The sequence below is a fragment of the Procambarus clarkii genome, unplaced genomic scaffold, assembly GCF_040958095.1.
Source record: "Procambarus clarkii isolate CNS0578487 unplaced genomic scaffold, FALCON_Pclarkii_2.0 HiC_scaffold_1679, whole genome shotgun sequence".
Lineage (NCBI taxonomy): Eukaryota > Metazoa > Arthropoda > Malacostraca > Decapoda > Cambaridae > Procambarus > Procambarus clarkii.
The window spans coordinates 13,408-28,535 of NW_027190706.1; the positions used below are offsets into that span (position 1 = coordinate 13,408).

The 15,128-nt window shown below is 44.6% G+C and overlaps 2 protein-coding genes and 1 non-coding gene across 3 annotated transcripts; 2 read left to right on the top strand and 1 right to left on the bottom strand.

Annotated features, from left to right (window-relative positions):
* Positions 1-5,135: 5,135 nt before the first annotated feature.
* LOC138362355 (histone H2A-like) lies at positions 5,136-8,656 on the top strand. The gene is made up of 2 exons (XM_069321045.1): positions 5,136-5,508; positions 8,517-8,656. Exons 1-2 carry the CDS (start codon positions 5,141-5,143, stop codon positions 8,653-8,655), a joined length of 507 nt encoding a protein of 168 aa, XP_069177146.1. The 5' UTR covers positions 5,136-5,140; the 3' UTR covers position 8,656.
* LOC138362361 (5S ribosomal RNA) lies at positions 8,041-8,159 on the bottom strand. The gene has a single exon (XR_011227603.1). It is a non-coding gene; the product is annotated as a 5S ribosomal RNA (ribosomal RNA).
* Positions 8,657-13,309: 4,653 nt separating the features above from the next.
* Positions 13,310-13,681, top strand: LOC138362357 (histone H2A). The gene has a single exon (XM_069321047.1). The coding sequence runs from the start codon at positions 13,310-13,312 to the stop codon at positions 13,679-13,681; it is 372 nt and encodes a 123-aa protein (XP_069177148.1).
* The last annotated feature ends 1,447 nt before the right edge of the window (positions 13,682-15,128 follow it).

Genomic DNA, 15,128 nt, shown 5'->3' on the forward strand with positions numbered 1-15,128 from the left:
ATGAGACTGCCTACACATTGTGGCTAATAACCAACTCTTTTAAGTCATCGCGGCAGGATACGGACCTGCTTGTGGTGTCTTAATGGTAATTGTATCCTAACATATTTTTGTCTCCTTGGCATGGATATTTAACATCGTTTATTCAGTCTTGGGTTTATGTTCTTTCGCCATTTACAGACATTTTACATCTACCTACTTCCTCAGCCTGCCCTGCCAATTTCTAATGAATTTGTGGATTTTCTTTTGTAATACAAACATGTGTGTGCTCATCTGCTCTTCAGTTTTTATGATATTTGTCTCATCTGTCCTGCTTTATGATACTTTTACAAAGAACATGAACAAATGCTTCTATTTTAGAGAAGATATGGGATCCAGGTTTCGGAGCCGTAAAACCAACCGTCGTGATTGGTGGACGAGTTGCCAGGTTGCAGCTTCTGTACCGTGCCGGCACATAAATAGGTTCGGCTCAAGCGGCGGCAGCATCATTCCCCCGTGACTGTCTGAGCGTCTCTCATCACCTTGGTTATCTCATCATCATCATGGTAGAAGCAAAGCCTACCAAGAAGGCTGCGGCTGCTGCTGCTGTGGTGGCCACCACCAGGAAACCTCGCGTCCAGGTTGCTCACCCGAAAACTAGTCAAATGGTTCTAGCCGCGGTCGCAGCACTCAAAGACCGTAAGGGCTCGTCTCTACAAGCAATCAAGAAGTACGTTGTTGCCAACAACAAAGTCGAGGCTGCCAAGATCGCCATTTACATCCGAAGATTTCTCAAGAAAGCAGTGGCTGACGGCATTCTTGTTCAGACCAAGGGAAGTGGAGCTAGTGGATCATTCAAGCTGGCCGTAGCAGAGAAGAGGGCCGTTCTAACTCCCAAGAAAGCCACCACAACCAAGAAACCATCTACAGCAGCAAAGAAGGCCGTGGTAACTCCCAAGAAAGCCGCCACAAGCAACAAACCACCTACAGCCTTGAAAAAGAAGCAGCAGCAGCAGCAGCTTGTTGTTGGGAACAAAAAGCCCAAAATAAAGAGAGCTTCAAAATCTCCCAAACCACCCAAGGCAAAGAAAGCTGTCAAGAAAACAACAAAGGCAAAATAAACGACGACATGCAAGCAGCATGAATACACATGACAATAAACATCCAGGCCTCCCCCCTCAGTGGAGGGGCCTCATATGATTCCAAAAAGAGTTTAGTTTTGTAGACAAATAAATCATTACTTTTGGGGTAGATTTACTCTGTATATATATATATATATATATATATATATATATATATATATATATATATATATATATATATTATATATATATTTATATATACACATGGGTGAGGTGATATGGTACCAAAGTTTTGGGTAAGGTGATTGACATTTACACAAGATAAAACACGAACCAATGGGAATAAAAACATAAGAATGGAAGTAACTGCAGAAGGCCTATTGGCCCATAACACAAGCACTTCCTCTTGATGCTTCTATATTGGTTCGGAGTCTTGAAGCTATAATATATATATATATATATATTATATATATATATATATATATATATATATATATATATATATATATTATATATATATATATATATATGCACACAAAACTAAATAGTCTTGTTAGACAAATTGCCCCTATTAGAGGCAAGTTGACTAACAAGCCGAATGACTGCAATTGTTTTGAATTTGAGTTAAATCTAACATAGAAATGTAATCAAACCTAACCTAACCTATGCTAACCCAAGCTAAGCTAACCTAACCTAACCTAAGCTAACCCAAGCTAAGCTAACCTAACCTAACCTAACCTAACCTAACCTAACCTAAGCTAAGCTAACCTAACCTAACCTAACCCAGCAATTCATGATCTTAATATAATACTGTTAATTGGATAAACCAATTTGGAAAGAAATGTTCGAAAATAACAAAATTAACTGTGCTTGTTAGGAAAATTGGGCCTTGCATACTTGTCCCAATAGTGTGGTTCTCGCTTTTAGGTACGACATAAACGTATACCTAAGTTGAGAGAGAAAAAGATTCGCACTCAAACATGCATATCGATTGCCAGTCCTGAATTCTGGGTAGATATTCGTGTCCTCCCTTTTCATTTACCATCATTTGGATACTATCAAAACAGCTCTGAGAAGGATAAAATGAATAAAACGGGTAGCTCACTCATGTAAAAAGGAAGAGTTGGGAAAGATCTCTCTCTCTCTCTCTCTCTCTCTCTCTCTCTCTCTCTCTCTCCCTCCCCCCCCCCCCCCCCCCCACCAATGATCCTGCTCTGCTAGTATATAACGTAACAAACCTTCCCCCCCCCCCCCCCCCTCCCTCCCCAATCAGAGTCCCTTTAAGCATGCGAGGATAAAAAATAGATTTCATAAGACCCAATGTGCTAGCTGATATCAAAACAATTTATGTTATCGTCTATTAAGCCCTTCAGTAAAAAAAGTATAGGGACCTAATTAGGTCCCGTTTTGAGGTGGTGGTGGGTGGAATCGATGGATTAGCCAAGCTCTTATCCGCCGAATCCGTAGAGGGTACGACCCTGGCGCTTCAGAGCGTACACCACGTCCATAGCAGTGACGGTCTTCCTCTTGGCGTGTTCCGTGTAGGTTACAGCATCACGGATGACGTTCTCGAGGAACACCTTCAGGACGCCACGGGTCTCTTCGTAGATGAGACCCGAAATACGCTTCACGCCGCCACGACGAGCTAAGCGACGAATAGCGGGCTTGGTGATGCCCTGGATGTTGTCACGTAGCACCTTACGATGACGCTTGGCGCCACCCTTTCCGAGTCCCTTGCCTCCCTTGCCGCGTCCAGTCATGGTGTTGAAGTTGTGTGAATCGAATTGACGAATGCCCGCACGATTTCCCGACTATATCCCATCAAGCGGACGTACTAGTAGCATTGCAACTCCTGCCTGCCCTTACTTTACGCTTGTGGTCGAGTAGACACGGCTTTCTCACAACGCTTTCAAAACTGCAGTTGCCTACTCGTCTGTTTCACGTCCCTGTGAAATGACTTTTGCACAAATCCAAAAAATAGAGCAAAATCAGCGATAATAGTGATTGAGGTGAGCCGCCTGTTGGCTGCAGCCAGAGGAAGGAGGGGAGGGGCAACGGGGTGACGTAGGCGAGTCGAGCAGCCAATGGCGCTCGAGCAAGCGCCTCGAGACGGCGTATATAAGCAAAAATTTTTCGGCGCCGGCCATCACAAACCACAGTTGTTCACCATGGCTCGCACCAAGCAGACTGCTCGCAAGTCCACGGGAGGCAAGGCTCCTCGTAAGCAGCTGGCCACCAAGGCAGCACGCAAGTCTGCTCCTGCCACAGGGGGTGTGAAGAAGCCTCACCGTTACAGGCCCGGAACGGTCGCCCTGCGTGAGATCCGTCGTTACCAGAAGAGCACCGAGTTGCTCATCAGGAAACTTCCCTTCCAGCGTCTGGTGCGCGAGATTGCCCAGGACTTCAAGACCGATCTTCGCTTCCAGTCGTCTGCCGTCATGGCTTTACAGGAGGCATCCGAGGCTTACCTGGTCGGTCTCTTCGAGGACACTAACCTCTGTGCCATCCACGCCAAGCGTGTCACCATCATGCCAAAGGACATTCAGCTTGCTCGCCGTATCCGTGGAGAGCGTGCATAAGCTAAATCGACCACCCTAGTATACACCAAACTCGGCCCTTCTCAGGGCCAAAATATCCTTCTAAGGAGATTTCAGACATTCCTAGCATCAGTCATATGAATTAACCTTCATCTACACATATAATAAATAAATAAATAAATAAACAAATACACTAATTTAGGTGTCATACATACACGTGATATCAATAAATCAAGTCATTTGTAGTACAACCTGTTCTCTTACAAACAAAACGCCGTCGCTTTTCGCTCTTATGCACTGTCAAGGATCACCCACCCCCCCCCCCCCCCCCCAAAATAAAAATTGTCATACTGTACTAGAAATAAAAGCAGCTTGTATAAGTGACATACTGTCCAGTCCTGTTTTATTCTGTTTTCGGTCCTCTGGCTTAATCTGTTAAGTTAGGAGATGACATTTTAAATTAACCGTTTTCTTGACATTTTCAAACCTAAGAGGGTGGCCTGCATAGTAATCCTAATGTGGAACATAACAATGAATCTCTAATCTCTAGAAAAAAAAAAATACCGAGTGCTTATATGTGTTGAGAGAGAGAGAGAGAGAGAGAGAGAGAGAGAGAGAGAGAGAGAGAGAGAGAGAGAGAGAGAGAGAGAGAGAGAGAGAGAGAGAGAGAGAGAGAGACACAGACAGACAGACAGACAGACAAGACAGAGACAGACAAGACAGAGACAGACAGACAGACAGACAGACAGAGACTGAGAGAGAGAAACACACACAGACAGTTTCATAAATATTCTCATTTTATAGCTATTTGCTTTCAGTGACAGAGGTTTTTGTTATAATAGTATTGGTGTCTAACACTCACAATCTCTTTAGAAATTAAAGTGTGGCTCCAATGGAGCCGAGTTTGTTGGTTTGAGGCCAAGCCACCACCACAGGGCAGTAAGTAAGCCGTTTACTTGGAGGAGGTGTACTTGGTGACGGCCTTAGTGCCCTCAGAGACGGCGTGCTTGGCCAGTTCTCCGGGCAACAGGAGCCTTACAGCCGTCTGGATCTCCCGACTGGTAATGGTGGAACGCTTGTTGTAGTGGGCCAGGCGAGAAGCCTCGGCGGCGATGCGCTCGAAGATGTCGTTCACGAACGAGTTCATGATCGACATGGCTTTGGAAGAGATACCAGTGTCGGGGTGGACCTGCTTCAGCACTTTGTAGATGTAGATGCTGTAGCTCTCCTTCCTCCTGCGCTTCTTTTTCTTATCGCCCTTGGCAATGGCCTTCTGGGCCTTTCCGGCCTTCTTGGCAGCCTTTCCAGATGCCTTGGGTGGCATGATGATGCTCGTGCTGGCTGGCGTTGCGATACAATAATGAACTTTTGCGCGAGGCGAGCTTTCCTTTTATATCCCGCTCGCGACTCAGCTCAGAGCGGGTCGCGTGGCGGAGCGCGCTGATTGGTCAGTGGCGGGCTCCCTTGATCCTGAGCGGGGTATATAACACGAAGCTCGATCTGCGGGGCGGCATAAAACACCACAAACCCACAACAGCAGCAGCAATGTCAGGACGCGGCAAGGGAGGCAAAGTGAAGGGCAAGTCAAAGTCTCGCTCCAGCAGGGCCGGACTTCAGTTCCCCGTGGGCAGAATTCACCGTCTGCTGCGTAAGGGCAACTACGCCGAACGCGTCGGTGCTGGCGCTCCTGTCTACCTGGCAGCCGTCATGGAATACCTCGCTGCCGAAGTTCTGGAGCTCGCCGGTAATGCCGCACGTGACAACAAGAAGACCCGTATCATCCCACGTCACTTGCAGTTGGCCATCCGCAACGACGAAGAACTCAACAAACTTCTGTCTGGCGTAACCATTGCACAGGGAGGTGTTCTTCCAAACATTCAGGCAGTTCTTTTGCCAAAGAAGACAGAGAAGAAGTAAGCACTTCTGCCACCCACCACGACAAATACCATAACCAGGCTCCATCCGGAGCCACACACACTTTAATAGAGAGATTCAAGTAGACAATCAACTTTCAAACATTAATAATAACATTTATATTGATTTCATTTGGAATGTGTACATAACAAACAAACAAAACAAAATTATAGGGGATATTCAGCATCACTTGGAATATTAACCAATCATATAAATCCAATATATATTTTATATTTTACTTTAAGCGAGGAATTCATATTATATTAATTTTTAATCATACAAATGAACAAAAGCAATTCTTCACTAGACGTAATGAATGAATAAATGATCAAGGTTTTAATGTGTTTCATGAATATATATATATATATATAATATATATATATATATATATATATATATATATATATTATATATATATATATATATATATATATATATAATATAATATAATATATATATATTATAATTGTGAACCAGAATATGTTTGAGCAGCAGCGATCGTGCCTGCCATTGGCCGAAGTGCAACAATTCAAATAATTTAAAGGGCCTGCTCGGGTATATAAGAGAGGCTGGGAGACTGGGGCCGGTGGTGGGTGATGGGTGATGAGTGATGGTGTGGTGTGGTATGGTGTTGTTAAGAGTTGATTTACGGCCAGCCAGCCAGCTGCAGCCAAGGCAGGGCAGGGCAGGGCAAGGCAAGGCAAGGCAAGGCAAGGCAAGGCAAGGCAAGGCAATAACAGGACAGGACAGGCAAGGCAAGGCAAGGCAAGGCAAGGCAAGCAGGCGGGCGGGCGGGCGGGCGGGCGGCGGGCGGGCAGGCAGGCAGGCAGGCCAGCCAGCCAGCCAGCCAGCCAGCCAGCCAGCCAGCCAGCCAGCCAGCCAGCCAGCCAGCAGCCAGCCAGCCAGCAGCAGGCAGGCAGGCGGCAGGCAGGCAGGCAGGCAGGCAGGCAGGCAGGCAGCAGCCAGCCAGCCAGCCAGCCAGCCAGCAGCAGCCAGCCAGCCAGCCACTCCCACTTTGTATTTATATGCATTCAATTTATATTCAAACATTATATATGTTAAGGGCCTAGTTTTAGTGTTTATTTTAAAAATGACAAACATCGAGTCGTTTTACCAGTCCTTTAGCGTTAACGGTGATGCATTTTAAAACTGAACAGAAATCACCTTTTCTGGATATATCAAATATCGAATCCGCTTAATGTGCCTACAATTCAATCATTCAAAAAATACATAATTTACATCATGCCTTTTCATAGAACAGACAATAAGATTTGAGACAATAAGAACTTTACTTTTATAACTAAAGTTGCACAATTATACCAACTCTATGGTGGCTGGGTGGTAAGGTGTGTGGCTGGTATTTTGGAAGTCGCGAGTTCAAACGACCCAATGGGAATAATACTTTTTTTTTTTTGCCATACAATCTTCCTAATACTATTATGTAGGTTTGTGTGTGTGTTTTTTTATTCATTCTTTGGTTTTATAGATGACATACATATTGACTCCTTTTACCGGTCCTTAATTAGGCTCTGGGGAAGCAATGGTGGTGGTGGTGGTGGTGGTGCATTTAAAACTAAACCAAAAATCACCAGTTCTGGACGCGTCAAATATCATATCCGCTTAATGTGTCTACAACCTAATTACTTAAAACTACACTATTTAATTCATTCATATCATGTGCATATTGGTCATTATGCTCATACAACCGACATCAAAATTTATTTTCATTATTAGAATCATACATTTCATCAAGTAATACAGATACAAAGAGATTTTCTTTCTGAGAAGACCGTTAGTATTGGCTTGCAGGCAGGCAGGCAGGCAGGCATTTGAGGGTTATTATTTCGCCTGTTGATTGGGGGGAGGGTTGATGTGTTAGGGGGTTTTCGGTTAGATGTGGTGGTGGTGATTGGTGGTGATTGGTGGTGATTGGTGGTGATTGGTGGTGATTGGTGGTGGTGGTGGTGGTGGGTAGTAGGTGGGAGTTGGGGGGGGGGGGGGGGGGGGGGGGGGGAGGGGAGGGGAATGATGGTCTGTGGATTCGTTCTCCGTACCCTTTACATATAAGCAAAAATATGCCTTCTTGTGGGTATAGAAACATTAACACAAATTATATCAGTAACTGATATTGTAGCCTTTTAAACAGAAAAGATTTGTACATACAAATACTTTTTAATTATCATTTATTTGTGGAAATGGCATTTACGTCATTAAATTGATACCTCAGCATCAAGCTTGTGTCCTGCAGCAGTGGTCCAGTGGTAAAGTGTATATAAGTGATGCGTATTCTTGGAGTTGCGAGTTCAAACCCGGATTAAGCTATATATATATACAACATGTTTTGTTTTGGTTGTTTGTTTTTGTATAAAGCCTCACACAATATCTATATTAAGCGAGTTTGTTTTAAACATGACATACATATTAATTCATTTTACCAGGCCTTATTCCACACAACTCCGTGAATTTCCCGTGGAGCCAGCCATTCAAACAAAAACAAACGAAACAAAACAAAACAAAACAAAAAACATTATTGCCAACAGCATTTGGTGTTCCCAGGCGGTCACCCATCCAAGTACTAACCAAACCCAACGTTGCTTAACTTCGCTGATCGGACGAGAAGCGGTGTTCTCAACGTGGTATGGCCGTTGGCATGAGACTGCCTACACATTGTGGCTAATAACCAACTCTTTTAAGTCATCGCGGCAGGATACGGACCTGCTTGTGGTGTCTTAATGGTAATTGTATCCTAACATATTTTTGTCTCCTTGGCATGGATATTTAACATCGTTTATTCAGTCTTGGGTTTATGTTCTTTCGCCATTTACAGACATTTTACATCTACCTACTTCCTCAGCCTGCCCTGCCAATTTCTAATGAATTTGTGGATTTTCTTTTGTAATACAAACATGTGTGTGCTCATCTGCTCTTCAGTTTTTATGATATTTGTCTCATCTGTCCTGCTTTATGATACTTTTACAAAGAACATGAACAAATGCTTCTATTTTAGAGAAGATATGGGATCCAGGTTTCGGAGCCGTAAAACCAACCGTCGTGATTGGTGGACGAGTTGCCAGGTTGCAGCTTCTGTACCGTGCCGGCACATAAATAGGTTCGGCTCAAGCGGCGGCAGCATCATTCCCCCGTGACTGTCTGAGCGTCTCTCATCACCTTGGTTATCTCATCATCATCATGGTAGAAGCAAAGCCTACCAAGAAGGCTGCGGCTGCTGCTGCTGTGGTGGCCACCACCAGGAAACCTCGCGTCCAGGTTGCTCACCCGAAAACTAGTCAAATGGTTCTAGCCGCGGTCGCAGCACTCAAAGACCGTAAGGGCTCGTCTCTACAAGCAATCAAGAAGTACGTTGTTGCCAACAACAAAGTCGAGGCTGCCAAGATCGCCATTTACATCCGAAGATTTCTCAAGAAAGCAGTGGCTGACGGCATTCTTGTTCAGACCAAGGGAAGTGGAGCTAGTGGATCATTCAAGCTGGCCGTAGCAGAGAAGAGGGCCGTTCTAACTCCCAAGAAAGCCACCACAACCAAGAAACCATCTACAGCAGCAAAGAAGGCCGTGGTAACTCCCAAGAAAGCCGCCACAAGCAACAAACCACCTACAGCCTTGAAAAAGAAGCAGCAGCAGCAGCAGCTTGTTGTTGGGAACAAAAAGCCCAAAATAAAGAGAGCTTCAAAATCTCCCAAACCACCCAAGGCAAAGAAAGCTGTCAAGAAAACAACAAAGGCAAAATAAACGACGACATGCAAGCAGCATGAATACACATGACAATAAACATCCAGGCCTCCCCCCTCAGTGGAGGGGCCTCATATGATTCCAAAAAGAGTTTAGTTTTGTAGACAAATAAATCATTACTTTTGGGGTAGATTTACTCTGTATATTATATATATATATATATATATATATATATATATATATATATATATATATATATATATATATATATATATATATATTTATATATACACATGGGTGAGGTGATATGGTACCAAAGTTTTGGGTAAGGTGATTGACATTTACACAAGATAAAACACGAACCAATGGGAATAAAAACATAAGAATGGAAGTAACTGCAGAAGGCCTATTGGCCCATAACACAAGCACTTCCTCTTGATGCTTCTATATTGGTTCGGAGTCTTGAAGCTATAATATATATATTATATATAATATATATATATATATATATATATATATATATATATATAATATATATATATATATATATATATATATATATATATATGCACACAAAACTAAATAGTCTTGTTAGACAAATTGCCCCTATTAGAGGCAAGTTGACTAACAAGCCGAATGACTGCAATTGTTTTGAATTTGAGTTAAATCTAACATAGAAATGTAATCAAACCTAACCTAACCTATGCTAACCCAAGCTAAGCTAACCTAACCTAACCTAAGCTAACCCAAGCTAAGCTAACCTAACCTAACCTAACCTAACCTAACCTAACCTAAGCTAAGCTAACCTAACCTAACCTAACCCAGCAATTCATGATCTTAATATAATACTGTTAATTGGATAAACCAATTTGGAAAGAAATGTTCGAAAATAACAAAATTAACTGTGCTTGTTAGGAAAATTGGGCCTTGCATACTTGTCCCAATAGTGTGGTTCTCGCTTTTAGGTACGACATAAACGTATACCTAAGTTGAGAGAGAAAAAGATTCGCACTCAAACATGCATATCGATTGCCAGTCCTGAATTCTGGGTAGATATTCGTGTCCTCCCTTTTCATTTACCATCATTTGGATACTATCAAAACAGCTCTGAGAAGGATAAAATGAATAAAACGGGTAGCTCACTCATGTAAAAAGGAAGAGTTGGGAAAGATCTCTCTCTCTCTCTCTCTCTCTCTCTCTCTCTCTCTCTCTCCCCCTCACCCCCCCCCCCCCCACCAATGATCCTGCTCTGCTAGTATATAACGTAACAAACCTTCCCCCCCCCCCCCCCTCCCTCCCCAATCAGAGTCCCTTTAAGCATGCGAGGATAAAAAATAGATTTCATAAGACCCAATGTGCTAGCTGATATCAAAACAATTTATGTTATCGTCTATTAAGCCCTTCAGTAAAAAAAGTATAGGGACCTAATTAGGTCCCGTTTTGAGGTGGTGGTGGGTGGAATCGATGGATTAGCCAAGCTCTTATCCGCCGAATCCGTAGAGGGTACGACCCTGGCGCTTCAGAGCGTACACCACGTCCATAGCAGTGACGGTCTTCCTCTTGGCGTGTTCCGTGTAGGTTACAGCATCACGGATGACGTTCTCGAGGAACACCTTCAGGACGCCACGGGTCTCTTCGTAGATGAGACCCGAAATACGCTTCACGCCGCCACGACGAGCTAAGCGACGAATAGCGGGCTTGGTGATGCCCTGGATGTTGTCACGTAGCACCTTACGATGACGCTTGGCGCCACCCTTTCCGAGTCCCTTGCCTCCCTTGCCGCGTCCAGTCATGGTGTTGAAGTTGTGTGAATCGAATTGACGAATGCCCGCACGATTTCCCGACTATATCCCATCAAGCGGACGTACTAGTAGCATTGCAACTCCTGCCTGCCCTTACTTTACGCTTGTGGTCGAGTAGACACGGCTTTCTCACAACGCTTTCAAAACTGCAGTTGCCTACTCGTCTGTTTCACGTCCCTGTGAAATGACTTTTGCACAAATCCAAAAAATAGAGCAAAATCAGCGATAATAGTGATTGAGGTGAGCCGCCTGTTGGCTGCAGCCAGAGGAAGGAGGGGAGGGGCAACGGGGTGACGTAGGCGAGTCGAGCAGCCAATGGCGCTCGAGCAAGCGCCTCGAGACGGCGTATATAAGCAAAAATTTTTCGGCGCCGGCCATCACAAACCACAGTTGTTCACCATGGCTCGCACCAAGCAGACTGCTCGCAAGTCCACGGGAGGCAAGGCTCCTCGTAAGCAGCTGGCCACCAAGGCAGCACGCAAGTCTGCTCCTGCCACAGGGGGTGTGAAGAAGCCTCACCGTTACAGGCCCGGAACGGTCGCCCTGCGTGAGATCCGTCGTTACCAGAAGAGCACCGAGTTGCTCATCAGGAAACTTCCCTTCCAGCGTCTGGTGCGCGAGATTGCCCAGGACTTCAAGACCGATCTTCGCTTCCAGTCGTCTGCCGTCATGGCTTTACAGGAGGCATCCGAGGCTTACCTGGTCGGTCTCTTCGAGGACACTAACCTCTGTGCCATCCACGCCAAGCGTGTCACCATCATGCCAAAGGACATTCAGCTTGCTCGCCGTATCCGTGGAGAGCGTGCATAAGCTAAATCGACCACCCTAGTATACACCAAACTCGGCCCTTCTCAGGGCCAAAATATCCTTCTAAGGAGATTTCAGACATTCCTAGCATCAGTCATATGAATTAACCTTCATCTACACATATAATAAATAAATAAATAAATAAACAAATACACTAATTTAGGTGTCATACATACACGTGATATCAATAAATCAAGTCATTTGTAGTACAACCTGTTCTCTTACAAACAAAACGCCGTCGCTTTTCGCTCTTATGCACTGTCAAGGATCACCCACCCCCCCCCCCCCCCCCCAAAATAAAAATTGTCATACTGTACTAGAAATAAAAGCAGCTTGTATAAGTGACATACTGTCCAGTCCTGTTTTATTCTGTTTTCGGTCCTCTGGCTTAATCTGTTAAGTTAGGAGATGACATTTTAAATTAACCGTTTTCTTGACATTTTCAAACCTAAGAGGGTGGCCTGCATAGTAATCCTAATGTGGAACATAACAATGAATCTCTAATCTCTAGAAAAAAAAAAAGATACCGAGTGCTTATATGTGTTGAGAGAGAGAGAGAGAGAGAGAGAGAGAGAGAGAGAGAGAGAGAGAGAGAGAGAGAGAGAGAGAGAGAGAGAGAGAGAGAGAGAGAGAGAGACACAGACAGACAGACAGACAGACAAGACAGAGACAGACAAGACAGAGACAGACAGACAGACAGACAGACAGAGACTGAGAGAGAGAAACACACACAGACAGTTTCATAAATATTCTCATTTTATAGCTATTTGCTTTCAGTGACAGAGGTTTTTGTTATAATAGTATTGGTGTCTAACACTCACAATCTCTTTAGAAATTAAAGTGTGGCTCCAATGGAGCCGAGTTTGTTGGTTTGAGGCCAAGCCACCACCACAGGGCAGTAAGTAAGCCGTTTACTTGGAGGAGGTGTACTTGGTGACGGCCTTAGTGCCCTCAGAGACGGCGTGCTTGGCCAGTTCTCCGGGCAACAGGAGCCTTACAGCCGTCTGGATCTCCCGACTGGTAATGGTGGAACGCTTGTTGTAGTGGGCCAGGCGAGAAGCCTCGGCGGCGATGCGCTCGAAGATGTCGTTCACGAACGAGTTCATGATCGACATGGCTTTGGAAGAGATACCAGTGTCGGGGTGGACCTGCTTCAGCACTTTGTAGATGTAGATGCTGTAGCTCTCCTTCCTCCTGCGCTTCTTTTTCTTATCGCCCTTGGCAATGGCCTTCTGGGCCTTTCCGGCCTTCTTGGCAGCCTTTCCAGATGCCTTGGGTGGCATGATGATGCTCGTGCTGGCTGGCGTTGCGATACAATAATGAACTTTTGCGCGAGGCGAGCTTTCCTTTTATATCCCGCTCGCGACTCAGCTCAGAGCGGGTCGCGTGGCGGAGCGCGCTGATTGGTCAGTGGCGGGCTCCCTTGATCCTGAGCGGGGTATATAACACGAAGCTCGATCTGCGGGGCGGCATAAAACACCACAAACCCACAACAGCAGCAGCAATGTCAGGACGCGGCAAGGGAGGCAAAGTGAAGGGCAAGTCAAAGTCTCGCTCCAGCAGGGCCGGACTTCAGTTCCCCGTGGGCAGAATTCACCGTCTGCTGCGTAAGGGCAACTACGCCGAACGCGTCGGTGCTGGCGCTCCTGTCTACCTGGCAGCCGTCATGGAATACCTCGCTGCCGAAGTTCTGGAGCTCGCCGGTAATGCCGCACGTGACAACAAGAAGACCCGTATCATCCCACGTCACTTGCAGTTGGCCATCCGCAACGACGAAGAACTCAACAAACTTCTGTCTGGCGTAACCATTGCACAGGGAGGTGTTCTTCCAAACATTCAGGCAGTTCTTTTGCCAAAGAAGACAGAGAAGAAGTAAGCACTTCTGCCACCCACCACGACAAATACCATAACCAGGCTCCATCCGGAGCCACACACACTTTAATAGAGAGATTCAAGTAGACAATCAACTTTCAAACATTAATAATAACATTTATATTGATTTCATTTGGAATGTGTACATAACAAACAAACAAAACAAAATTATAGGGGATATTCAGCATCACTTGGAATATTAACCAATCATATAAATCCAATATATATTTTATATTTTACTTTAAGCGAGGAATTCATATTATATTAATTTTTAATCATACAAATGAACAAAAGCAATTCTTCACTAGACGTAATGAATGAATAAATGATCAAGGTTTTAATGTGTTTCATGAATATATATATATATATATATATATATATATATATATATATATATATATATATATATATATATATATATATATATATATATATATATATATATATATATATATATATATATATAATATAATATATATATATAATACTTGTGAACCAGAATATGTTTGAGCAGCAGCGATCGTGCCTGCCATTGGCCGAAGTGCAACAATTCAAATAATTTAAAGGGCCTGCTCGGGTATATAAGAGAGGCTGGGAGACTGGGGCCGGTGGTGGGTGATGGGTGATGAGTGATGGTGTGGTGTGGTATGGTGTTGTTAAGAGTTGATTTACGGCCAGCCAGCCAGCTGCAGCCAAGGCAGGGCAGGGCAGGGCAAGGCAAGGCAAGGCAAGGCAAGGCAAGGCAAGGCAAGGCAATAACAGGACAGGACAGGCAAGGCAAGGCAAGGCAAGGCAAGGCAAGCAGGCGGGCGGGCGGGCGGGCGGGCGGGCGGGCAGGCAGGCAGGCAGGCAGCCAGCCAGCCAGCCAGCCAGCCAGCCAGCCAGCCAGCCAGCCAGCCAGCCAGCCAGCCAGCAGGCAGGCAGGCAGGCAGGCAGGCAGGCAGGCAGGCAGGCAGGCAGCCAGCCAGCCAGCCAGCCAGCCAGCCAGCCAGCCAGCCACCTCCCACTTTGTATTTATATGCATTCAATTTATATTCAAACATTATATATGTTAAGGGCCTAGTTTTAGTGTTTATTTTAAAAATGACAAACATCGAGTCGTTTTACCAGTCCTTTAGCGTTAACGGTGATGCATTTTAAAACTGAACAGAAATCACCTTTTCTGGATATATCAAATATCGAATCCGCTTAATGTGCCTACAATTCAATCATTCAAAAAATACATAATTTACATCATGCCTTTTCATAGAACAGACAATAAGATTTGAGACAATAAGAACTTTACTTTTATAACTAAAGTTGCACAATTATACCAACTCTATGGTGGCTGGGTGGTAAGGTGTGTGGCTGGTATTTTGGAAGTCGCGAGTTCAAACGACCCAATGGGAATAATACTTTTTTTTTTTTGCCATACAATCTTCCTAATACTATTATGTAGGTTTGTGTGTGTG

Excerpts from the sequence above, each read along its gene's own strand:
- LOC138362355 (XM_069321045.1), top strand. The coding sequence starts at position 5,141 with ATGTCAGGACGCGGCAAGGGAGGCAAAGTGAAGGGCAAGTCAAAGTCT. Across the intron at positions 5,509-8,516 it reads CCAAAGAAGACAGAGAAGAA|AGAAGATATGGGATCCAGGT; the intron begins GTAAGCACTTCT and ends CTTCTATTTTAG.
- LOC138362357 (XM_069321047.1), top strand. The coding sequence starts at position 13,310 with ATGTCAGGACGCGGCAAGGGAGGCAAAGTGAAGGGCAAGTCAAAGTCT.